General features: G+C 47.9%; 1 protein-coding gene, 1 long non-coding RNA gene and 1 pseudogene across 2 annotated transcripts; 1 reads left to right on the plus strand and 2 right to left on the minus strand.

Moving 5' to 3' along the window:
• The first annotated feature begins 816 nt into the window (after nucleotides 1-816).
• On the plus strand, nucleotides 817-6,819 carry LOC136482043 (uncharacterized). The gene is made up of 3 exons (XR_010764945.1): nucleotides 817-1,096; nucleotides 1,217-1,603; nucleotides 6,417-6,819. It is a non-coding gene; the product is annotated as an uncharacterized lncRNA (long non-coding RNA).
• Nucleotides 1,600-5,139, minus strand: LOC136482042 (putative receptor-like protein kinase At3g47110; annotated as a pseudogene).
• A 4,579-nt stretch (nucleotides 6,820-11,398) lies between the features above and the next one.
• Nucleotides 11,399-12,655, minus strand: LOC136482044 (arabinogalactan O-methyltransferase 1-like). The gene has a single exon (XM_066479292.1). It carries the CDS (start codon nucleotides 12,475-12,477, stop codon nucleotides 11,566-11,568), a length of 912 nt encoding a protein of 303 aa, XP_066335389.1. The 5' UTR covers nucleotides 12,478-12,655; the 3' UTR covers nucleotides 11,399-11,565.
• Nucleotides 12,656-26,387: the final 13,732 nt, after the last annotated feature.

Genomic DNA, 26,387 nt, shown 5'->3' on the forward strand with positions numbered 1-26,387 from the left:
TTTTGTGCAAATGAAACATTAGCTCATTCAAGTTTCACACTCCTACAAATATATGTTCTGGAGTCTGGACTCATGCATGCTAGCAATTGATCATGTATTTTAAAGTGTTTTTTCCAGGTTGGTGCTATGAGAAGGGGGAGCTCCTACTTATCTACGAGTACATGCCCAACGGCAGCCATGACCATCACTTGTTTCCCAAGGAACAAGCAGGACGCATCCTCGGATGGACTACCCGCTACGGCATCATTGTGGATGTAGCTGCGGGGCTCCACTATGTCCACCACGAGCATGAGCGCATGGTGCTCCACCGTGACATCAAAGCCAGAGCCAGCAACATCATGCTCGACTCCACCTTTCATGGCCGCCTCGGCGATTTCGGCCTCACGCCCATCGTGGGTTTCGATAAGAACTCCTCCACTGACCTCGAGGGAAGCTAGATATAACCTTACTCACGTGGATAGGCCGGTCCGCCTCTCTTTGGTTGGCAAGGCAATCAAAGTAATCGATCTGTTCTAAAATAAGTGCACATATTACATTTTGAGAAGTCATATAATTCTAAATTTAATTAAATTTATAGAAAATAGTATTAGCATCTGTATCTCTAAACAAGATTAGTATAAAAATATATGATGTGATTGATCTAATGCTAATTATTTGATATTATAAATATTAGTATTTTTTATATAATTTGGTCAATTTAAACTTATTTGACTCGTCAAGCTATGCACTTATTTTGAGACAAACAGCAGGTTACGTGAACCTGCCAAATTGCTGTCCTTGACGAGCAAGGCGAGGCAAGCAGGAAGGAAGCAGAAGAGGAGGCAGGGAACGATTCTCATCCGACGGAGCGTACACAGCCCCCAAACTCCACGGCCGTCCTCTTGCTCGCTCGTCGCCGCCGCGCCGAACTCCTACGCGCCTACGCCCAGGCACATCTGTCCCTCCGCCGCCCGCCGCAGCTCCAGTCCGCACCGCTTGCTCGCGCGGTCCGGCTCCGCTCCGCATCCGTGCGCGGGGCGCCGCGCTGCCGAAGCAGATGCCGGGCCACCGCCGGCCCCACCTCCGTACCCGCTTCAGCTTCGCCGCATCTGCGCGAGTGAGCCAGTTCTTCTGCCCTTGCAATCTGATGGCACTAGAGTGCTAGAGTTGGGCTGAATGATGTGTAGTACTTCCCAATGTTGAGTGCTGAGTCCTGTTATTTTCGTTGTTTCTTCAGGCAGTCGAATTTTCATCTGAATCTGGTGTCTCAATCTCACCATTTGAGAACTCGATTACACCAGAATTATGAGAACTTCACTCAACTAATGGGGTCGAAACAGAATAAGTTGTCAAATAGTTGAGTAAGGGCAACAGAGAAGGAATCAAAGGTGAGGTGGTGGTGCCTCTTGAAGTGGCGCAGCAGTTCAGTGAGTAATGGCTATCACTGAATAAACACCCGTCTTATATTGCATACACATAACATCAGTACCACAATATTTTCCCTCCTTATTCATACAATCACCAAGCCAGCAGGAGTCGGATTCACATGCTTCAATGCACATACATTCTTACTCCATGGCCTGTGTCTCTGGACTGAATATTGACACTATTGGAGTTTAACAAGGTGATACAGCGCACCCCAAGTTTGCTTTTGGTATGGTTGTAGGAGTAAATATATATTTTCGTACATTCAAGAAAATATTATTATTGGGAGCCAATATTTCTGCAAAGCTGAAAAGGCGGCCATTTAAACTGATGTTCTATATGATGCAAACCATTCTTGAGCCTAATGTATACCACTGCATAGTAACTTCTTTTAGTTACCTTATAGGATGGTGTCCCTTATCCTGGGCATCTCAGCTGCTGCATCCCTCATGCTGATTCTTTCTGTTGGTGCATGTTTGCTACATGATAGCGCAAGTTTTGTGATAGATAACATAACCTTGTTGATATCTTCCATTGCATTTCTTGCACCCTGTGAAGTAGATGCATGAGCTTCTTCGTCAGAGACTAGGATGGTATCAACAATATTCATCAGCATCCCTGGAAACGCATTCTCAGCATGCTTTTGCAAGGTTAACCCATCTCTGAACATGTCCTCAGTAGGTGTCAGGCCTGTAAACAACTCGAGGATGACAATTCCAAAGCTGTATACATCACCACATGGAGAAACTTGACCACCTTCTCCATATTCTGCATTGCATAGCGAAACAATAGTGATTCCCCACATTCTATATTGCATATGCAAACAATAGTGATATAACACACAGACTTAATGATAAAACTTCGAGTTACCTGGAGCCACATATCCAACTGTTCCTCTTATACCCATAGTGCTATTTGAGTCGACCTCTGGATGGATTAGGAAGAACTTTTGCAAGGCCAAAATCCCCAACATGAGCAACCAATTCCTGATCAAGAAGAATATTGCTTGGCTTCAAGTCACAGTGAACTATTGGTGGTTCACAGCTGTTGTGCAAATACTCGAGGGCATCAGCAACATCAACAGCAATATTCAATCTTTGTGTCAATGTCAGACCATGCCATTGCTGTGATGTATGCTCATCTAGATGTAACCACCTATGTAAACTTCCATTTGGCATAAACTCAAACACAAGTGCTTTGAAGTCATTCTGGGTCGAGTCAGAACTAGAGCAGCAAGTTATGACGCCGATCAAGTTACGATGACGGATCTTCGTAAGTGCCCCACACTCAGATATGAAGCTTTTGGAAGAGCCAGGTTGTTGAAGATCAAAAACCTTCACAGCAACTGTAGTCATCATATTTTTGAGTAGCAAGCTGCACTTATACACTGATCCATACCTTCCTTTGCCAATCAGATTGTTAGTATCGAATCCATTTGTTCCTTGGAGCAATTCAGCATATGAAACTCTAGGATATTTGTCATCCATCAGATGTAACTCTGTCAGTGGTGTAGACTGAGATTTTTGTTTCTTCTTTAATGAAATGGAAATAAGTAACAAACCGAAACAAAAAAGGATGCCAGCAATTGGTAATATTACTTTGAAAATGGGAGCAACTTTCCTTTTTCTGCCGTCCACGGAATTTTGCAGGCATGGAGGCAAATGTAGTTCTGGGATACCACCACAGAGCCCAAGATTGCCATCAAATAGAAACCCAGTCACATTACTGAACACCCCATGCAATGGAACTTTACCATCCAGATGGTTGAAGGACAGGTCTAGTTTATCCAACGATGTCATGTTTTCAAAGGTTTCTGGTATACTCCCAGACAAATTGTTGCGTGAAAGATACAATCCTTTCAACCATCCATGAGACACAATTCTTGCGGAATTGGACCTGAGAGTGCATTATTGTCCAGAGTTAAGATTATCAAACCTTTCATTTTGCTGATAAAGGCAGGGATGGTACCATTGAAGGAGTTAGTGTCCAACCGAAGGTCTATCAGGCTCTGGCAATTGCTGATAGCATCTGGTATTGATCCTGGTAAATTGTTCCCGGCAATATACAAGTATGCAAGTTTTGTTAGGCTGCCGACTTCGGGTGGAAGAGGACCAATGAAATTATCGTACGCCAAATCCAGAGCAAATGACAGGGATGATATGTTTAAGGTCACTGTTGGAAACAGACCTGTGAACTTATTGTTATTGAATGTTGCCACAGTTAAGTCCTGGAGGCTTCCTAGGCTTGTAGGTAGAGCCCCCTCAAACATGTTGTGGCTTGTGTAAAGATGTAGTAACTGTGTTAAGTTCCCGAGCGAGGATGGTAAGAACCCTGTCAACTGGTTACCATTGAATCCCAAAACTTACAGTGAATTTAGCATTCCAATGCTCTCAGGCAAGACACCAGTAAATCGGTTATTGGATAACTCCAGCTGAGTTAACCCAACAAGGTTTCTGATGCCAAATGGTATCTTTCCAGAAATCTCATTGTATCCAACAAAAAGAACATGGAGTTGTGCTGATAGGTTTGAAACAGAGCTTGGTAGCATGGCACCTAGCATGTTGTCTTGGACGTCAAATATACGAAGCCTTGTGCAGTTTGTCAGGAATGTAACAAATTTCCAGTCTTGTGCAGATGTCGCCGTGAGCTGATTTGTGTCGAAAGAGATGTAGTCTGGGTAAAGTTTTCCAATCTCAGGAGGCACACTGCCGGTGAAATTGTTAAAGGAGATGTCTAGAGAATATATCTCCGTTGCATTGGCAAGAGAGGCTGGAAGGCTTCCTGTAAAATGGTTCATACCAAGGCGCAGGTACTTTAGATTCGGTAGGTGAACTCCCAAGTCTGAGGGAAGCATGCCATGAAACTCATTCTTGGTCACTCTGAAGAGTATAAGTGAGGAAATATTAAAGAATGTTTTAGGAAGACATCCTGAGAAATGGTTTTCGCCCAGATCCAAAAACATGAGACTATTATTCAGCCCACCCAAGCCCTCAGGTATTGTACCCTCAAGCTCGTTCCTCGTCAAATATATTTCTTGCAGGGACGAGAGGTTGCCAAGGGATTCTGGAATTACTCCAGTGAAGTTGTTTTTTCTCAGGTTTTATGACCTTGAGTGGTAAGCCTCCAAGCTAGGCAGAGATTTCTCCCGTGAAAAAGTTCGAGTCAAGTTCGATCCTTTCAAGACTGGTGCAATTCTTTAACTGGGTGGTTATCTCACCATGCAGCATGTTGTTAGACAAATTGAAATGCTGCAACCGAGGCAGCTGGCCAACTGATACTGGAATTTCACCCTGCAATTTGTTTGAGCTGAGATCCATAATTCTTAAGAATGTGAGGTTGCCAATGGAAGAGGTGATTGTGCCAGAAAAGCCCTGAGAGGTGAGGTTTAGAACTGTCACCCTGTCCTTGTGCTTAAGGCTGCAACTGACACCTGGCCAGTGGCAGAACTTAGTAGTTGTGTTCCATGCAGCCAGGACTCCATGCTGCTGGTTTAGTCTCGCCTTGATTTCCAGTAGGATACCCTCATCAGGATTTTTGTTAACTGCTATTGCTGATGCACTGGGTACCATTCGGAGCTCATACGTGAAGAGAAGCAACCGAAGAATAGGAAACATAGATGACACTGCAAAGCATGGATCAATTTGTGAGTTTACTATGATTGAACATGCTGCATGTCGAAGCAGTAAACATATTAAGGGGTGTGCATCAGTCATTGCCTCAATATGGAAGCAATTTGGGGTATGTACTCCCCATCTTCTGAAAGGAAGAATTTTATGCTAGCGGTTTTTAAGGTAGCATAAATAGAGGTTAATACAGCATTTAGCATTGTTTGGTTATTCTACTTTTGAAGCCTTTAGTGTCAAATTGTAGTTTCGTACTTCACAATATCACGTGCCATTTTTTTTTCAGATTTTATGTTTTCTAACCATGTTAATGTTCTGGTGTCTACATTTATTGAGAAAAGTTTTGCTCTCACTCCTCACACAATTAATGTGGTTAGTGATGTGCTAATGCCACTACCGGCTTGTAACAAATGGAAGCATGGATAAAGTAATTATCCGAACCGGCACCCAACCACAGTCGGCATGAAATACTTCAAGATCTGTCCTGGTTTTCGCACCAGCACCAATACACCACTTATATGTGCCTCATTCTTAAGTATGGGCTCCGATAACCGACACGGTGAGGGTTACTTCACTAGTGAAGAGTGGGGAAATGCTTTCCTCTATCTGTATTTAAAAAATAATGTCTTATCATAACCCTTTACCGTATAAAGGTGATGTGGATACACAAAAGTAGTCAAAATCTTTTCCTTTTGAAACTGCCTTGATAAAAAACGTTGGCATTCACAGTGAGTTTGCTGAAATCTAGGGAGATCATATCACAGCTAAGAATGCAACTGATAAATGGGTAATTAAGATACCTGAGTAAACAGTTTCTAAATTGATAGGGGAAAATTAGAAAGGGGAGAAACAAAATGGTACAGAAGCACCTTACAGGATGAATATTTGAAACTAGAAGTCTTGGAAGAAGCTTACCGAGGCTGAAGTTCGACCTATTATTGATATGATTGCTGATCTTCAGCCTTGGTAAGCTTCCGTATGGGGGATGGAAACCAGATTTGCTAACAAGGGTGAGCAGGAAAATGTTGGTGCAATTTGGTGTTGGAGTATTTGGTCAGTTTGTAATAATTTTATCTTCAAGGCTATTCAGCTCACATCACAGATGTGCAAAGAGATTTTCAAGCAAGAATTTGCTCTGGTTATCCATGAGCAAAGAAAAATTACTCTCGTGCTATTGATCAAAGGCTAGAGCTTTTGTGTAATTTTCATGATTCTCTTTCTTTCTTTACACATTTTCTTGTGGTTTACCTCTGTACCTTCTACTGTGCTTTTACTCCTTACACAGTTTCAGTAAGGGGTAGCCCCTCCTGTTTCCAAATTCCAATAAAAAAAGACCCCTATTGAGATTGTGTGTCTTGTCTGTTAGCTCATTTCTTTTTTATTGGGCAGGTAAGCTCAAAGAGGCGGTTCAAGAGGGTGCTGATTCAAGGAGCTAGAGGACGCGGCATTCCAATTCCATCAAGCAACAACAAGAGATGACAAACTGCTTGGAGACCAAGGAGTGGCTGCTTGAAGAGCTCCTTGGGCATGATTGTGTGAAGGTGTAGCCAACTCGAGCTAATGCCTCTATCCCAGTAAGGAAAAACATCCTCACTACTCAACGCCTGCATAGACAAGTAAGTCTACCACGAACCCCTGTTCTCGTTGATCCTGGATCTGGTGGTGGAAGTTCTTCACCCAGAAGCCTGGAGGGCTTGGAGTTGCATGTAGCTACTGTAGCTTCCTTGTAGTTCTGCTGTTGCTTCAGCTAGAACGTTCTCAAGCTTGTTAAACCTTGGTGAGGCAAAAACGGTCGGAAAACCTCTCAACCGTTTTCTACTTCTATATTTGAATACGAAAACGAAAACGAAAGCGGTAAAGCCGGACACGAAAACGAACACGAACTTACGGAATATCAAAAATTTTGAAAACGAACTAATTCGAGCAGAATTATGTCGAACACGGTCGGTATACGAAAAATCAATACGGAATGTTGACCCATAGGACCAAGTGCATAACAATTAACAAGTACATAATAATTAACAAGTCCTACAACTTTCTTAAAAAGTATCTCCATTCGACACAATATAAGGAAGATATGATTTTTTTTAAGGCAACAAGCGTTTGTACGCGATTAATATATCGCTGACTTTGTTTAATTTTTTTGAACATCTTCAAGACATCAAATGGAAAAACTAAGAACTAAAAAGTTGTAGATCTCGTCGAGAGCTACAATTTTCATATAAAAATCATCTTCATCCGAGATTGTATGAAAAAGATATAATTTTTCTAAGGTTGGACTTGTAGTGGGCCAAATTTGGTTCAAACCGAATTTCGAATTCGGGATATTCCGAATTAAAAGTAGAAAAGTAGAAAACGGTCGAAAAAATGTCTAAACCGTTTTCGTTCCGATTTCGAATTTGGTGTTCCGAATTTCGAACCGATTTCGAATTTGTCCGAAAATACAAATTCGATCGGATTAAATGTAGAAAACGATGTGGTTCGGTACGAGATATTTCCGTACCGTTTTCATCCTTAGTGCCACATAGGCACCGCCCGGTGCCCCACTTGCCTCATCCACATCACCGATACGTGGGAGAGGTCCTCCAAGCCTTCTCCAGCGTTGATCTTAAGTCGGTTTGCACCGATGGTCACGATGGAGTGGTCTTGGATCCATGGGTCCACTATCATGGACTTGGAGCACGGTGTACATGATTAGAGTAGTGAGTCTATAGACTAAGCGCGGCGCTTAGGCTATAGCTTGCCAGTGTTTACGGCTAGGCCTCCGAATAGATTGTGGTAGGTGGCAGGTGGTGATAGCCATATCCATCATCTGTATTCCATCATGATAGGTCTAGTTATTAAATCATAGGGCTCATGGCAGACCTTGTCTAGTTATCCCTCCTGGTTGCTAGGCGGGCTGTACCCCGAAGTAAATAACATTGATATAGTATTCCTTAGTCTTGTCTTAGTTCAAATATATCACAAATATCCTCTCTACCTATTATTTTACCTCTGTTCTATCCACGAAGGTGGGAGGTGCGCCCTGGCAAGCATCCATGCCTGGATGGGGTGGGGGGGTTTGTCGGTCACCGCCTCACTACGCAGAGCCATTCCCGGTCTCGACCTTGATGGTGGGAGGCACGCACCGGCAAACGTCTGCGCTAGCGTCGGGAGAAGAGGAACGAAGAGGACGCGTCCAAGGAGGAAGCGGTGGCCACAGACATCATCGTCTGGGCTTTCGCCCTAGCCTCAAACAACCCGCCTGCTGCATCATGGTGCGCCACACTAGGGTAGTGGTACCAGCCGCCGTGACATGGACGGCGAACCGTGGCCGGGGTAGAGGCGCCGACCCCCGCCACACGAGGACGACAGGTCCACCAGGCACGTGCCCCCACCGGATTCGGCCACCTGGGCCTAGGCCCAGGGCCAGCAGCCCATGCCGATGGTGCTGCCGTTGCCATGGCACCCTGGCTGCCGCAGCCTACGTAACTGCCGCACCGTGGCGAGCCCCGCATAGATCGACGCAAGCAAAGACCGAGCACAGACCTTCCTGGCATGGAGGCCAGCCACCGCAGGAAGACCCACTGTAGCCCAGGCCGACCTCCACCGCAACTAGGCGCATTCGGCTGGCAGCATGTGGATTCGGCCATCCCTGCTCAGATCCAGCCATCCTCCGAATAGATCTGGTGCCACAGCAAGGAACGGAGGTAGAGATGTGGAGAAGAAATGAGAGGGCATAGGAAGGAGGAGAGGAGGGGCTGAGTGCGGCGGCTGCCACTGCCCGCCGCTGCCACCTGTGCCGTCGTCGGCCAAGGTGGCGGCGGTGGCCATCCGGACTCGCACGGTTGAGGGAGGTGGGCGCAGGTCGCTCCGCCTCGGTTCAAGGAGGGAAATTTGTGACAAACATTTTCCACCTACTATGTGGAAGACGTGAATGGTGCCTAGGGACTTAGAGGGTGTTTGGATCTTTAGGTTAAAGTTTAGCCCTTGTCACATCAGATATTCGGATGATAATTAGGAGGACTAAAAATAAGCAATTATAAAACTAAGCCATGACTAATTTGAGAGATGAATCTATTAAGACTAATGATCCATCATTAGCATATGTTTACTGTAGCACCATATTGTCAAGTCATGAACTAATTAGCCTTAATAGATTCGTCTCGTGAATTAACCATCATTTATGTAATTAATTTTGTAATTAACCTATATTTAACATTTCTAATTAGCATCGAAACATCTAATGTGACGTGCTAAACTTTGGTCCCCTAGTATCAGCCTTAGAAAGTTTTCGATCCCGTACGATGCACATATATAGGGATGTTTTTAATGCGTTCCCATAACATCATCTGTCTCTAAAAAATTGATTTTGTTGGACGACGGTCCATTAGCTGGGTTCCTGAAAACATCTCTAGGCTCGGTTGTAGGACCATCCAAAACTATAGGGAAAACGGCAGTGTTTATGCAGCTGTGGCAGGTGGCTCGGTTGATCGCATAAGAAGTGGTTAATTGGAAGTAATGTGAGCACTATATTCCTGTCACTGCCACTTGATTTTACCTCCGCACTTGTTTGCTCCTCCTTGTACTAGCATCTCTAGGTACGGTTCTCGAAGCAGCCTACCATTAGCTGTGGCAGATGCCTGCCTCGATCGCAATGGTCCTGTTTAGATTCCACCCAAAATCCAAAATTTTTTAAGATTTCCCATCACATCAAATCTTACGGCACATGCATAGAGTATTAAATATAGGTAAAAAGAATAACTAATTGCACAGTTTGCCCGTAATTGGCGAGACGAATCTTTTAAGCCTAAATAGTTCATAATTGGACAATTTTTGTCAAATACAAACGAAAGTGCTACAGTAGCCAAAAGCCAAAAAAATTTCGCATCTAAACGGGGCCTAAGATGTTCATTGGAAGTAGCAACTTGGTTTTACCTCTGCATTTGTTTGCTCCTTCTTGTACTTGGATGAGAAACGCTGAGACACCAAGGTTGGGTATGTTGCCTGTGTGGAGATTCGGCGATTCATGATTCATGGATCTGAGCCAAAGCAGACAACAAGGACGGTGCTGAGATGGGTTCCCCCATGTCCTTGCATACACCAAAAATGGTACTCCCTCGGTCACTAAAAAATGCAATTCTAAAACATTGTCATATTTTAATATATCAAATTTGACCAATTATAGATAAAAAATATAAATAATTATAATATCAAATAAATAATATTAGATTAATTACAAAATATATTTTCCTAATAAATTGATTTGTGGCCATAAATATAAATATTGTTTATTAGAAACTTAGTTAAATATGAAAAACTTTAACTTGCACGCAACCCGAGGTAGTATGAGCCATGTTTCCGCTGTTCATTATAATTATTGCATAAGCCATATAGATAGTGCTACTATGGCTGAAGTGGACATGACATTGTTGGACCTAATGTACATAAGTTCAATACTTCTGGTTTCTGATGAAATATTTCACTTGGAAACAGTAATAATTTACAAACTAATTGATTTATTTCCATGTTAATTGCAAATATCACAATTTAATACCACATAATTCTGATATCACAATTAAATTGAATTCCATATCACAGATTTACAATTTAATTCCATATTAATCACATATGCAATAATATCATCCACACAGGGGCAGTGACACACAGAAAATGGCAGGAATGACGGGAGACGTTGAGGAGAGGGGGTGAGAGGAGTTAACGGGATCGGGGACGGATTAGAAGGCCGCAGCGGACTAGGTCGTGGTGGTGGAGCTTGGCCAACAGTGGGGGCACGAATGATATCGTCGTCGGTAGTACCACTGAAGAGTTGGCGGATCCAAGTGGCGGTGAAATCAAAGGAGCACCATGACTAGGGCTTGGTGAAGATTAGGACACGACCTATAAGCATCTTCAAAAACTGGGCCGGCAAATCCTCGAGGTTGACGAAGTCATTACATACGTCTCGCTATCAATGGAAACATCACGTAGCACTGAAAGCACAACGCCGTTAAATCTTGGAAAATTCACTTCCCCAAGAAGTCAAATCTATGACCTGCGGAGATTCGACGATTCACCCCATGTCCTTGCATACACCAAAAATGGAGTGGACCATGTTTCCCGCTGTCCATTATAATTATTGCATAATCCATTCAGATAGTCCTACTATGGCTGAAGTGACATTACATTGTTGGATCTATTTCTGATGAAAATATTTCTCTTGGAAAACCATAAACTCGTTGCTTTAGGCCTAGTTTAGTTCCTTCCCTAAAATTTAGTCATCGGATGTTTGGATATATACATGGAGTATTAAATATAGACTAAAAAATAACTAATTACACATATTATGACTAATTTGCGAGACGAATTTTTTAAATCTAATTAGTCCACCCCACTGAGACACCTCTAAAATTTAGCCCTGGACTTAAAAAAGAAGGCCTTACTTACCTCCGAAAGAAAGGAGGTACGGAGTAATACAAAGTACATGTGTTTGGTACGCCCCATGCAAACAGGGGCCGGCCATTTGCAAAGAAGAAACAAGAAAGCCTCGCCGCTTTAATTAACAAAACGGTCTCCGGTCACCGGCGGTCGCCGTGGCATTCCCGCGCCGTGAAACCGGCGGGATGCTGAAATGCCAGATCCGGCCGGTGCCGCCGACCCGGAACCTGTCGCAGAGGAACTCCTCGGCGAACATCCTCTCCACCCTCCGGTTGACGTCGTGCAGGAAGACGTCGGTGTCCCCCTCGCCGCGGCGCGCGCGCGCCAGAGCCGCTGCGGTCCATATCGCGGCCATCCTCCCGGGCGCCGCCGCGAAGTAGCCCTTGGGCGCGTCGATCATCAACATGTCCCACTCCGTCTTGTACACCTCGGGCGGCAGATTGTGCAGCGCCAGCGGGCACGCCCAGTTGCCGCGCACGCGCAGCAGGCCGGTGGCGTTTCTACTGTTGCTATTGCTGTCCGGGAGGCAGGCCGGTTGCCTCTTGTACGCGGCCATGAGGCGGTCCGTCTGGTCGAGCCGCGTGCGGTAGGCCACGAGGTGCGCGCGGAGGAACGGCGACTGCGCCCGCACCACGCGGTACCACGCGGGGTCCTCCTCCAGGAACACGGTGACGCCGCCGGGGTTGAGCGCGTGCCACAGCCTGGAGTCGTGTCCCAGGCCGAACACCAGCAGCCGCAGCGGCGCGCGGCGCCGGAGCACGGCCAGCGACAGCGAGATCTCCTTGGGCGACTGCTGCGGCACGGTCACCGAGGTGGCGTAGGCCACGGCGGCCTCCGCCAGCGCCGCGACGCCCGGCGCCGCGCCGTACCCGGACCCCGACGGCTTGGTGACCGCGGGCAGGCACGGCAGCGAGAGCGCCAGCGGCGGCAGCAGGTACGGCGCCAGGGGCGTCGTCACCACCAGGAGGAACGCCGCCAGCAGCAGCGCGCTGGGGCCGGCGGCGAGCAGGCCGCGGCGGCCGGGGGTGCTCATTATTGCCGGCCCGGGGATTGTTTTCGGCGGACCGCGACGCGACGCCCGCGTGCAGTGCCCGTCCGTACGTGCGTGGTCTGTTCGGGGGGCAAGTGAGAGCGTGTGCGGTGGGAGGTGTGGATTGGCTGCTTTATTTAGGGCCCCAGTGGTGCTGCATGCCTGTGTCACGACGTGTCGTTTGCTCCTTAGTTTTGCTTGGACGCGGCCATTTTCCACACCTTTTTGGGCAGTGTAATTTGCTTTGTTTTGTTTTGGGTTAGGTCGTGCTGTTTCTTTTTGACAAGTGTAAGAAACGCGAAGAACTTGGTGTTGACAATATTTCAAGTGTTAATCATCAGTTGACAGGTGGATGCCTGAAAAGCGTTTGAGCACAATTACCGGACTCTGCAAAAGCATGTGGCTCCTGCATATGTAGGTCGGCAGGTCGCACATTGTTGCCCTGGCAAGTGGCGAACCACTCACCGTTTAACCTGTTACACAATGTAAATGTAAATACTGCATCGTGATGGGCTATTTTCATTTGATCTGTAATTTATCTCATTTAAATGGTGGTTTTCACCTACTTAATTGGTTATTTGGCCCAATAATTAGTACTAAATGATATGTGATCAATTGGTTTTGCTCAAAAAAAATGTGAGCAATTGGTTAGTGTTTAACGTTTAGCTGGACATTGGTTACTAATTACTCCTACCATCGTCATGCTACCTTGAGACGTCGAGGCTTGTTTTAACCCATGATCTAGTAATACATATAAATGGGATCTTAAAATATGTTTGGGTACAAGTATTAAATGTGTAAAGGGGCAAGATGTACCAAAAAATATGTTTGGGGTCGACCCTACCAGCGCTCTCTCCCAACCGAAGCCCACCACAAACACTAGCTCCGATGACCACCGCCAGCCAGTGTGTGGCGGCGACGATCTGCCTCCCTCCTCTGCCGTTCCCCTCTCTTCCTTCCTCTCCTCTCCTCTCGTCTTACTTCCCCCTTGCCCCTTGATACACAACCAAGTCATTGCTTGGGTACTCTGGCGCCGCCGCCAATCATCCATGGTCATCTGATCTTCCATGCTCGGGCTCGAATCCACCCTCCTCTGGTCCGGATCTGCGCCCTTCTTGGTCCCAGGTGGTTGCTCCCTCCTACGGTTGGGGTGGTCGCCTACGAACGCTGGCACTGCTTCCGCCCCTCCCTTGCTCGGGTCATCATCGAGAGACGTCGCTGGTGTTCCTTCAGTCGTGCCTTCTTGGTGCTGCTGGGCAGGTCGGTCGCTCTTGTTGTCAGATCCAATCGATGGTGGGTAGGGCAACGCTCAACATTTGGTGGTACTTGTGCAACTACTTCTTGCGATGATTTCTTCATAACGAGTCGGTACTTTCCATATAATCCCGGAGACCATAGGTATCTTGGCTTCGACTCACACGGCATCGCTTGCTTCGGTTTTGATCCTATGGACTTTGTGCATGTGCCCATATTGGTCACTTCACCATAAAGTCATCGTTAGACGATGAGAGTTCACGGTAGATAGTAGTCGACCAAGATTGGGTGATACTGTAGTATTGACTCAGAAAGAATGGGGAGATAGCACCGGAACCCTCATTTTGGTGGTACCGATTTTGGTACTGGTTTCTTAGCTCCGGGGAGAAATCCCTAGGTCTGACCTTAACTAGATGTACCTGGCAATGGCCTTGTTGAAGGCCTTGTTTGGGGTATGAGAAATTATTCTCTAAGGTGAAAACCTATGGTCTGGCCTTGATTGGTTGGACCATTGCAATGATGGTGCATGCGCCTGCTACTTCCTTGTTGGAGGCATTGTTTTTAGAGTCTTTCTCGTGGTCGAGATGCTGATATGATGGTGTAAGAATCTGAAGATTGAGTTATGTGTTGTAGCTTGCCGTGATATGATGTCATGTCATTTTTCTTGTTTATTTCTTTTTCGTTTTTTATAGGCCGTGTGCATCACAGTTATGCAGAGGCTGAGAATCGTCTTAGTACAATTGTGTCGTCCTGATCTAACTATCTAAGATAATAAAGTTTCCCTTTTCAAAAAAAGTATGAACTAGTTGGGCGCTCAATGTTTAAAGAAGTAGGCTGAGCCATCTAGCTATTGACCTATATATGCGACCCAGGAAGCCAATAGAAAAGAGGTGTGGATGGAAGGGACGAAGGCATCGATGAATTGAACACGCCATTGCCCTTGTCCTATCTCGCCTCCTTTAGATCCTCTATTATTGCTACCATTAGAGCTTCCATGATTCTTCTTCCCCATGAGGCTGGCAGTAGTGTGTGTCACGTGGATCAGGCTGTTGCCAATGGACATCACTTGAAAGGGGCCTGCGGTGGCGCACATCGCGAGATGAGGGCAACAGAAGATTTTGGGGGGTGATGACGACAGTAGAAAGAGATGAGGCTGGCGCGTTAGGGTTGGTTGGTACACGCGACGATTCCCTATAGGTTTGATGTTTTACTAGGGATATTTGCCATGTAGATGCCAATGGAGTAGCCACCAATAATTCTACCCAACGAATGTAGCAATTTTCTAGGGAGAGGAATGTTTTCCTATGGTTTTCAAAATTCAAAACTCTAGGGCAAGTTTAGGGGAGTAAATGGACTCTATTATAAAACATAACGTTAGTACGACAAGATTTCTCATGGAAAGTTCTATGTACCAGCAAAAAGTAATCCTCTACTTCCTTGGGACATGTAGCGCATAGTTGCATAGTTTTAATGGCAATTGTACCAAGTTCGCTAGTTGTTGCTATGGTGTTATCTGGCTGTAACAACCCAAAAATCCACACACCAAAAATTCTAACTACAAAATTTTTTCTTCAAAACCCCATGTGATGATGAGTGACATTTGTAGGAGCTAACCCTAAATGTTGCATTAGTCATAATCCAACTAAACAAACTCATAAGCATAGCATGTCACTTGTTGTATATGTGTGTGTTTAAAATCCCTAACACATACATTCTTGCATGCATTTTAATTCTAAACAAGTGAGTTGCCTTTTATTGATCTTTTGTTGTGCAAAATAAAAGTGACCACTTATAATTATATTATTATGCAATAAATTAATCACCTAAGTGCCACCTAAGTATGTGGGCCCCACCAACCAGCCCTAAGCTCCACCCTTAATCAAGGTGCACACTTGTACATGAAACTAAATAAATCAAACCATAACCAAATTGGCAACAAATAAAAGAGAAAGGAAAACAAAATAGAAAAAGAATAGGAAAAGGAGAAAGGAAAGAAGAGGGAGCAGTAGCAGCCCAGGCCTGCTCGGCCTTGTGAGCCAGCCCGGTTGAGCCCGCCTGCCCTCCCACACGTGCACGCGGCCCACGAAGCCGGCCCAGCAACACCCTACCGCCCGCGCGCGCACAAGCTGCTGACGAGCCGGACCCGCCCGTCAGCCGTCACGCACCACACGCCGCCGCATCAGGACAAGCTAACAAATGAGCCCCCTCTATCAGCCGCCTAGCTACAGCGTCGTCGTCTTCCCCACGCTCCCTCCACCACGCGACCGGGAGCCGACCATGGAGCAGGCGCGGGCTCGGGGTCACGCACATCGCATGACCCTATCCCCCACCTTAGCGCCGCGCCCACGCAACCGCCCCCGCACGCGAGAGCCGTTCGATGCGCTCGGCGCATCACCAGCCGTTCCGCCATCCGCCATGGATAAGCATGGAGCTCAGCCTATAAAAGGAGGACCCCGAGCCCTAGCCCTCCATTCACCTCGCCGCCGCCGTGCGGTTCGCACCAGCACACTAAGCCGAGGGACGAGAGGAGAAGGAGAGGCGCGGAGAAGGACGCCACCGCCGGAGTAGAGGAAGGCGCTACCATCTTCTTCCGCGAGCCGGCGCAGCACCACGCACCGCTACATGGCCGCACCGTCATCACCACACCGCCACTCCACACTGCTAAGCACACCGCGGTGAGCACCTTGGCTGAGACCTCTCCAAGCCCATCGGGAACGCCATCGCAACGCACGCGCTCGCCGCGCTCGCAACACCCCACGGCGTGGTCACCACGGTGCGATTACGCGCCATCGCGGCCAACACCGACCTCGCTCCGAGCTTCGCCAAGCCCGCGAACACGTGATGCACCCATTTAGTGATGAGGAGAGCATGGGAGAGACCCTGACCACGGGGCACGCCGGAGCTACCCTACCGCGGAACACCGCCGCCATGGCGCGGCCACCGCATGCGCATCCGGCCGCCTCGCTGGACTAGGAGTGGCCGTAGAGCACCGCCATGACACCTGGATGATAGCCGTGTAGACCAAGAAGCTGTTAGCCAGCCGCAGCGCCTTGGCCACGTGCACCGGACCTTGGGCGGAGCTCCACCGTGCACCACCACCGCGTGCGGACTCCACCGCGCCTTATGATCATCGTCGACGCTACACTATGCCTCCCCGCTAACAGTCTGAAGGAAGACGGGGCACCAGGACCCCTGGAATAGCCCCTAGATGCCTCGTCGACGAGCACCGCCACGCCGAGTCACCGTTTACCGTGGCCAGAGCCCTAGGAAGCCCTAGCCGTCGCCCCGACCCTACCGTCACAGTCGCCATGGCATGGGGAAGCTATTGCCTACCTAATCGGACGCTAACGCCGCCGCGGGGGCTCGTCGGTGACCTCACTGCCGGTGGGAGCCCTGTTGGGGAAGAGAAGGGGATTTTCCCCTCGCCGGCCACACGTCCGTGCACTGTGCGTGCTAATCTTTCGGCGAACGTGATGGGAATTCTCTTCATCAACGTCTTTCGCGTCGACGTAGCTTCGTTGTGTCAATGACTCGCCGTGTACCCATCCATCCAAGGAAGAAAGCGAGCCACACCAAGCCGTCAGCGAGCCACGTCGATCCGCTGAGCCAGCCGCGTCGAGCCGACCAGCGAGCGACGCTGAGCTCCGACCACGACCACGTCGACCACGTCCCGAGCAGCTCCGCCGAGCTCCGACCACGACCACGTCGACCACGTCCCGAGCAGCTCCGCCGAGCTCCGACCACGACCACGATGACCACGTCCCGAGCAGCTCCGCCGAGCTCTGACCACGACCACGTCGTGCACGTGAACCGAACCCTGGGAAGGAGTAAGTGGACCAAGTCCTTCATAGACCGGCTCTGCGGTCTATGGACCAACACAGGCGGGTTCACCATGAACCACGCCTCACCTGCGCCCGTGGACCACGGCCTGTTAGTGGCCCAGTAAGACGACATGGCCACACCAGCGCGCGCCACGTGGCGGGCCAAAGCCCAGCCCGTATCCAGGCCCAACCGGCCCAGTTTGGACTCGGCCTGAGCTGACCATTGACCGGGCCCACATGTCAGTGACATAGAGCCGCTGGACCCACTTGTCAGTGGGTGACATCATGCGGGTCCCACCTGTCCGTGACAAACACAGCCGAGGTGACGTCATGATGATGTCACGATGATGTCAGCTGCTGACGTCAGCAGTTCTGGACCCACCTGTCAGTACCAAAGCTGAGACGATGACGTCATGCTGACATCATACTGATGTCAGCATGCCACGTGGACCAACAGGAGCATGACACGTGTCAGCACGATATTAATTCAGCCTTTTCCCATTTTCAGAAATAATTGAAACTTCGAAAATTCATAACTAATTTATACGAACTCAGAAAAATACAAGACCAGGACCAAAATTCATCTAAAATTGCGCTCTATGCAATGAACCCATGTTTGAGTGCATTTGGCTCTTTTGAATTTTCATTGCTTTTTGTGCTATTCTATAGACGTCGCTAACGCGACTATAATGCGATCGTTTGCAGACTCGGAGGAGAACCAGACGGACGAGGACCGAGAGTACCGTGAGGAGTACGGAGATGACTACACTGAAGGTGCCACATCCCACCCAATGTCGTAGTATCTATTACGCATGGCTAATATAGAGCTGTTATTGCTTTACTTTATTGTTACAATCACACTATGATAGGACTTGCATGGTAGTATGCTTTCTTGATGGCCTTTACCTTGACGCAACCTTACCCCTGCTCACCCTGCTGTTAGGCTAAGTCACACGCTTGCTGCTATATTACACTGCTTATTATTTCTACTACGCTTATATATACCATATTGATGCATGGTGGAAACTGGAGTTATCTGGATTATGGGGAGAGTGCTGCGTGTGTGACTTGGGTGTGTGGAGGGTAAGGGTTGTGTCGACCAAGTTGGAGTATACGATGAGCCTAGGGCAAGTCTTGTCGTGAGGTGCTACCTAGGCACCCCTGGAAATGGATACCTGTGGTGGGTAAATGGTATATGAGGTGGCCCTGGGTGTGAACCTGTGATGGGAGGAGCCTGGGGTGGAGGTGTTATGGTGGCACGGTAAATGGAAACCCTGATGAAGACATTCTGGCTTGGTCATCCCTAAGGACTTACTAGTACTTAGATTCACCGGGAAGCCTTACGTACCACTCGCCCTATATGGTGCGGGACGGCCGGACTACTTGGTAGGATATTGCCACTACTGCTAGGTTGATAGCGGACAGTGCAAGGTGGTACGGGGCGCGGAGGATTTCCCCCACACCCTTCTGAGACTTCATGGAGACCTTGTGGCCTTGGCTCATGACTCACAGTTTCAGCCACCCCAGACTAGACTTGGGGTGTACCAGGGCTGAATGGTAGAGTGGTACTATCCTAGGCTAGCAAGCGGCCGGAATCAGCCCAGTTGACGATGGTCAGTGAAGAAGGCAGATCTTGTGGTTATGTAAAACCTCTGCAGAGTGTATAGTTGATCGATCGATACATATGCCGACTTGTCGGCTATGGACCTTTCCTGGGTTTCGCTTAAACTAGATAGTGAGATGAGTCCTTCTCTTCTTCCCCCATGAGAGAGTGTCGGTCGTAGCCAGGGGCTACGGGCCATGAGACAGTGTCGAGAGGGAGTTGGCCTGTCGACTAAGCGATGGTATGGTGATGATATGGAGATGGTGGTATATCGATCCCAAGATCGAAACCTGGTTTTGGACGGGAATGGGGTGGAATGCGTGTGGGAATGGTGTTAAAACTTGACTATACTATTATACACTTGATATGCTAATACATAAGAAACCCCAGCCTTATAGGTTCCTTTTGATTATGTCCAACTTGCATCCAATTTCCACAAAGCATAGCTCATAAGGTGGGAGTGGCCAGTACAAATCGTACTGATAAACTTTGGCACACAGGTTCTGCTGAGGAGTATAGCTCTAAGGAGTTTGACGGTTGAGGTGTTCGTTCCTACGCTCGAGTTTGGCGATCTTATCTTCAAGCTGTTCTGAATGAATGCTACTTTTGATTCCGCCAATGCGGCGATGTAATAATTTATCTAATTCCGCACTAATTGTACTCTGATATTATCGTTGTATGGATGTGGTATTTGACTGGAATTTGGGTAATATGATCTACAACGGTCATAATACACTTCGACTCTGTGGATTTCCCTTCACGGAAATCAGGTCGTTTCAGTTGGTATCAGAGCCATACTTGACCCAAGGACGAAACCCTCAGAAATGGACGATAGAATCGGACGTGAATAGCCCTTCTTTCGGTTATATACCGGCCCTGCATTTACTTTTATGCAAGGCTTATCTATTTATTGACCTGCTAACACCTGTTTCCTTAAAACATGTAGATGGCAACAAATGTCGAATGGCCGCCTCTAGGACTGCTACCTCTAGAGCACGCCAAGCTTACCTTTGACCTACGTGAGCTCGGGGGTTTTGCACAGACCCTCTGCCGAGTTCTCATCATGTTAGGAGTCCCTGACGAGCTTGTCATGGTCACCTGCACCAGGAAGTCAGCTTAGGAAGGAGGAATCGAAGGACCGGTTGTCACCTCAGTCGAGTTCCTAGCTAGCACTACCTTACCTTCTATCCCAGCTTTCACTGAGTTGACTATAGAGGACGTAGTTGAGGAGGGACTACGAGCTATCTCACACAAGGCACTTCACAGAGTGATGAGGGACCACTATGAGCACCTAGAGATGACAGAGTTCCGTCTACTTCCCCAGGCCCTCGACCTCAGCCTTACCCCTAGTGAGCAAAGTTTTGCAGCCGGCAGAGTTATCTTTGCCGAGGAGGACAGATGCCTTCGCGTCTCGGCTATCCATCTACTAGAGCAGGACATGTACGTGACCCAGCTTGAGCAGAGGAGACATCAAGACCAGGCCCTTCTATGGGAGCACAGGAGCGAGCTAGTCTACTTGAGACAGTTGCCAAGCTACAGGATGAGCTCAACCGTCGTGAAGAAGTCCATAGAGTCGAGGTCGCTGACTTACAGGACAAAGCCGCTGACCTAGGCAACAGGAACTGCTACCTCGACAGCAAGGTCTTAGAGTTGCAGAGAGAGTTGGACGACAAGAAGGCCGAGTTCAACCATAGAGGAGACAGAGAGAGGTCCAAGGGGATTGATATGCTAAAAATCTAATCTCAGAACAAGACCATGACTTAGGAGCTAGAGGAGTTTAGGAAGAAGGCCGTTCGCAACTAGGGTCACCTGATCGAGGCACTCAAGCAAAACAAGTACCTATAGGACAAGTGTGAGAGGACTTGGTAGGCTTGGCAGAAGTCTGACAAGAAGCGCCTCAGGGAGATGAAGGGTATGTGGGATCAGCTACCCAAGGGGATTCACAGCAAGACGAAGCCTAGGATAGAGGAGTTTGAGTTAGCCCTGACTCACCTCAACCTAGACGCCTGCCCTACCCTACCTAGAGCCAAGCCTACTGAGGAGCTCGCCGAGGCCTTGAAGTACGTGTCCCGACTTCACAAGTCTGACGAGGAGATCGAGATCGAGAACAGTCGTATTCCAGCTGTGGTGTACGAGTTAGAATAGATGACCCTGCATGGTCATGAGTCATGTCAGTGGCTTCCATAAGTTGTACCCCATGATGTACCCCTTATGAGATGTAACATGAGACACTATGCGTAGTACGATTCTCGCGAGTCTCCAAGTGTAGCTACTGGAGATGAAGCTATGTAATAAAACCCATGTAATGAATGTTTTGGATCTTATTGCATCTTATGGATCTTATTGCTTCTTTTGTAATGAGTGTTGGATAGTATAAATGTTTTTCTTTAAATCATCAAAATCATGTAATCATACTGAATTATAAGCACTTATGGCACAAACACTAAAATTCCTATGATCCGTGTTGCAGATGTCGAACCGCCGATCTGCTTGCCTAATGAACCGTGGACGTGCGCCCACCCCCGAACTAGTCGAACCAAACGGGGGGCGTGGTGGCAACAACCATGGCCATGGCTGAGGCTGTGGACGTGGAGGGATACCCTTCAACCTGGAGAATACCCCGCCGCTTGTTGAGGAGAACATTCTGCCACCACCACCGAACCTGGTAGAGGTGATGGTGCAAAAGACCCAACTTCTTGCAGCTCTTATAGACGGAGCAAACCGTCGCCAGGGGGGTTAGCAGAATGACTTCCAAAGGAAGCTGGAGGGATTTCTAAAGCTGAGGCCACATACCTATGATGGCACCGACCCTGACCCGCTTGTAGCCGATGACTGGCTCAAGGAGGTGGAAAGAAGCTTGACCTCACCACCTTCATCGACGATGAGTGTGTTGGAGCTGCCATGCACTAGCTCACAGGTGCAGCACGCGCCTAGTGGGACAGTTTCAGTGATTCCCATGAGGACCCTGCCAACATCACGTGGGATGAGTTCGCTGAAGCATTCACTGAGTATCACATTCCTAAGGGTATCATGGAGGCCAAAGCTGAGGAGTTCCGCAACATCAAGATGGGAAAGGATAGGGTGACTGAGTACACCACTCGCTTCACCAACCTTCTACGCTATGCACCTTCCTATGTTGTAAACTCTAAGAAGGAGAAGCTATACTATTACCACAAGGGACTTAACCCGCGCATCAAGCTGAAGTTTGGCGGTATTGAGAGTAGCACGCTGCGTGCTCTGGTGGATCGCTACATCTAGATCGAGAAGGACCGTGCTGAAGCTGGAGAGGAGTACAGGGAGAGGAAGCGTAAGCCTGAGGAGTCCTTCTGTGGCCGTGATCGCAAGAGGTTCCATAGAGATGCACCATCCAGGGAACGCTCTCGCCACAACATGGATGACAACCCTGGATCGAGTAGGGGTGGTGGAGGCTACACCACCAGATACTCCCGCCCTGCTCAGGATTGTTACACCCAGGACCGTTATGCTCAGGACCGCAACACTCAGGACCATTCCAACCGTCCCCGCTCTATGAATGAACACCCAGCACAGAACCGCTCTGCACCAAGCACTAGAAACTGGAAGGCACCCGCGCCAACCCCTACAGGTGGTGTGCCTTTCACCTGCTTCGCTTGTGGCCAACTGGGTCACAAAGCCGCTGAGTGCCCTCAGAACTCAGCCGCTTAGAAGTCTCAGTTCAAGGGATCTGCTACTCATGGACGTCTCAACCATCTGGACGCCGAGGAAGCACAGGCTGCCCCTGACGTTGTGTACGGTATGTTTTTAGTTAATGGCAATACTGCATCAGTTCTATTTGATTCCAAAGCAACTTGTTCTTACATATCATCCAAGTTTGCACGAGAGCAGGACCTACCTATAACCCCACGTGGAAAGCCTATCATCACCAGCTCACCTTTAGGAGACCTAAAGTGCACCCACATCTGTAAGGGAGTGAGTCTTACCATTGAGGGTCTTATCTTTAAAGCCGACCTAACCCTGTTACCTTTCATGAGCCTAGATGTTATCTTAGGTATGGATTGGCTAACCATTCACCGAGGTATCGTATCATGTTCACCTAGATACGTCCAAGTGACCCACCCATCAGGCCAAGTTATTAGGTGTGAACCTCAGTCGGGAAAGTCCACTTCTATCCTATGTGCCCTTAAAGCCAGCTCACAATCACAAAAAGAGGAGAAGACAGTTCATGATGTGCCTATGGTCAGAGACTATCCCGATGTATTCCCTGAAGAATTACCGGGTATGCCACCAGACCGTGATGTAGAGTTCATCATTGATCTTTTGCCGGGAACAGGACCCATTGCTAAGAGACCCTATCGCATGTCAGTTGACGAACTGGCCGAGCTTAAGAAATAGCTTGATGAGCTCATCTAGAAGGGATATATCAGACCTAGTGCTTCACCCTGGGGATCCCCTGTTCTATTTGTTAAGAAGAAGGATGGCTCAATGAGAATGTGTATTGATTACCGGAACTTGAACGCAGTCACCATCAAGAACAAGTACCCCCTGCCAAGGATCTATGATTTGCTTGATCAGCTTCGAGGTGCCAAGTATTTCTCCAAGATTGATCTCAGATCTAGCTATCATCAGATGAAGATTCGAGAGAGTGACATTTCGAAGATAGCTTTTATGACTAGGTATGGGCAGTTTGAGTTCACTGTGGTGTCCTTTGGACTCACGAATGCTCCTGCATACTTCATGAACATGATGAATAAGGTTTTCATGGATGAACTTTATAAGTTCGTGGTAGTATTCATTGATGACATCCTTGTCTATTCACCCACCGCCAAAGAACACGAACATCATCTGAGAACTATGCTTGAGAAACTAGCCCAACATTAGCTCTACGCAAAGTTCAACAAATGCGAATTTTGGCTATAGAAAGTTGCCTTCCTAGGCCATGTACTATCAGCTGAAGGAGTCGCAGTTGACCCAGCCAATATTGAAGCTGTGAAAGAGTGGGATCAACCCCGTAATGTGACAGAAGTCAGAAGTTTCTTAGGATTGGCTTGATATTATTGCCGATTCATTGAAAACTTCTCCAAGATAGCCCGTCCGATGACCAACCTTCTGAAGATGACCAAGGAGTTTGAATGGACGCCCGAGTGCGAGCGAAGCTTCTAGGAATTGAAACATAAGCTTACCACAACTCCTGTGCTAGCATTGCCTGATATCAGCAAAGATTTTGTGGTCTATTGAGATGCATCCCGTCAAGGACTTGGCTGTGTATTGATGCAAGGTGGAAGAGTGATAGCTTATGCTTCTTGACAGATGAAAGAACACGAGAACCGTTACCCTACTCATGATCTTGAGTTAGCAGCAGTTGTGCATGCTTTGAAGATCTAGAGGCACTACTTGATAGGCAACAAGTGTGATATCTACACCAATCACAAGAGCTTGAAGTACTTTTTCACTCAGGAAGATTTGAATATGAGGCAACGCCGTTGGCTAGAGTTGATTAAAGACTATGACCTAGAAATTCACTATCAACCGGGAGAAAGATCGTTCTTTGACTCCGCTAAGATTCAAGATGCCAAAGAAGGAGTTGCTCAAGTAAAGGAGAATTTGAGAATTGCTCAAAGTCAATACAAGAGCTATGCTGATAAAAGAAGAAGAGAACTTGAGTTCAATGTGGGAGATTTTATCTATCTCAAGGTATCCCCGCTACGTGGAACTGTCAGATTCCATGTGAAAGGCAAGCTTGCCCCTAGATTTGTTGGCCCATACAAGATTTGCAAGAGGATTGGAAAGCTCACCTACAAACTTGAGCTACCCGAGGAATTGGTAGGTGTACATCCCGTATTCCATGTCTCACAGCTACGCAAGTGTTTGAGAGTGCCCGATGAAGTGATCCCAACTGATACACTTGACATTTAGAACACTCTCGAGTATAAAGAGCATCCTATCAGAATTCTGGGAAGAGACACCAAAGAAACCCGAAAGCAAAACTATTCCTATGTGCAAGATCCAATGGAGCAATCACACTGAGAGAGAAGCAACATGGGAGAAAGAGTCTGACCTCTGGCTACAATATCCTTACCTCTTTGAAGGGTACGTTCTGCTTTAATCTCGGGGACGGGATTCTACTAAGGGGGTAGGACTGTAACAACCCAAAAATCCACACACCAAAAATCCCAACTACAAATTTTTTTATTCAAAACCCCATGTGATGATGAGTGACATTTGTAGGAGCTAACCCTAAGTGTTGCATTAGTCATAATCCAACTAAACAAACTCATAAGCATAGCATGTCACTTGTTGTATATGTGTGTGTTTAAAATCCCTAACACATACATTCTTGCATGCATTTTAATTCTAAACAAGTGAGTTGCCTTTTATTGATCTTTTGTTGTGCAAAATAAAAGTGACCACTTATAATTAATTTATTATGCAATAAATTAATCACCTAAGTACCACCTAAGTATGTGGTCCCCACCAACCAGCCCTAAGCTCCACCCTTAATCAAGGTGCACACTTGTACATGAAACTAAATAAATCAAACCCTAACCAAATTGGCAACAAATAAAAGAGAAAGGAAAACAAAATAGAAAAAGAATAAGAAAAAGAGAAAGGAAAGAAGAGGGAGCAGCAGCAGCCCAGGCCTGCTCGGCCTTGCGAGCTAGCCCGGCCGAGCTTGCCTGCCCTCCCACACGCGCACGCGGCCCACGAAGCCGGCCCAGCAACACGCTACCGCCCACGTGCGCACAAGCTACTGACGAGCCGGACCCGCCCGTCAGCCGTCACGCACCGCACACCGCCGCATCAGGACAAGCTGACAAACGGGCCCCCTTTGTCAGCCACCCAGCTACAGCATCGTCGTCTTCCCCATGCTCCCTCCACCATGCGATCGGGAGCCGACCGTGGAGCTGGCGTGGGCCCGGGGTCACGCACATCGCATGACCCTGTCCCCCACCTTAGCGCCATGCCCACGCAACCGCCCCCACACGCGAGAGCCGTCTGATGCGCTCAGTGCATCACCAGCCATTCCGCCATCCGCCATGGATGAGCATGGAGCTCGGCCTATAAAAGGAGGACCCCGAGCCCTAGCCCTCCATTCACCTCGCCGCCGCCATGCGGTTCACACTAGCACACTAAGCTGAGGGACGAGAGGAGAAGGAGAGGCACGGAGAAGGACGCCACCGCCGAAGTAGAGGAAGGCGCCACCGTCTTCTTCCGCGAGCCGGTGCAGCACCACGCACCGCTACACGGCCGCACCATCA

This window comes from Miscanthus floridulus, chromosome 9 (assembly GCF_019320115.1).
Source record: "Miscanthus floridulus cultivar M001 chromosome 9, ASM1932011v1, whole genome shotgun sequence".
NCBI classification, from domain to species: domain Eukaryota; kingdom Viridiplantae; phylum Streptophyta; class Magnoliopsida; order Poales; family Poaceae; genus Miscanthus; species Miscanthus floridulus.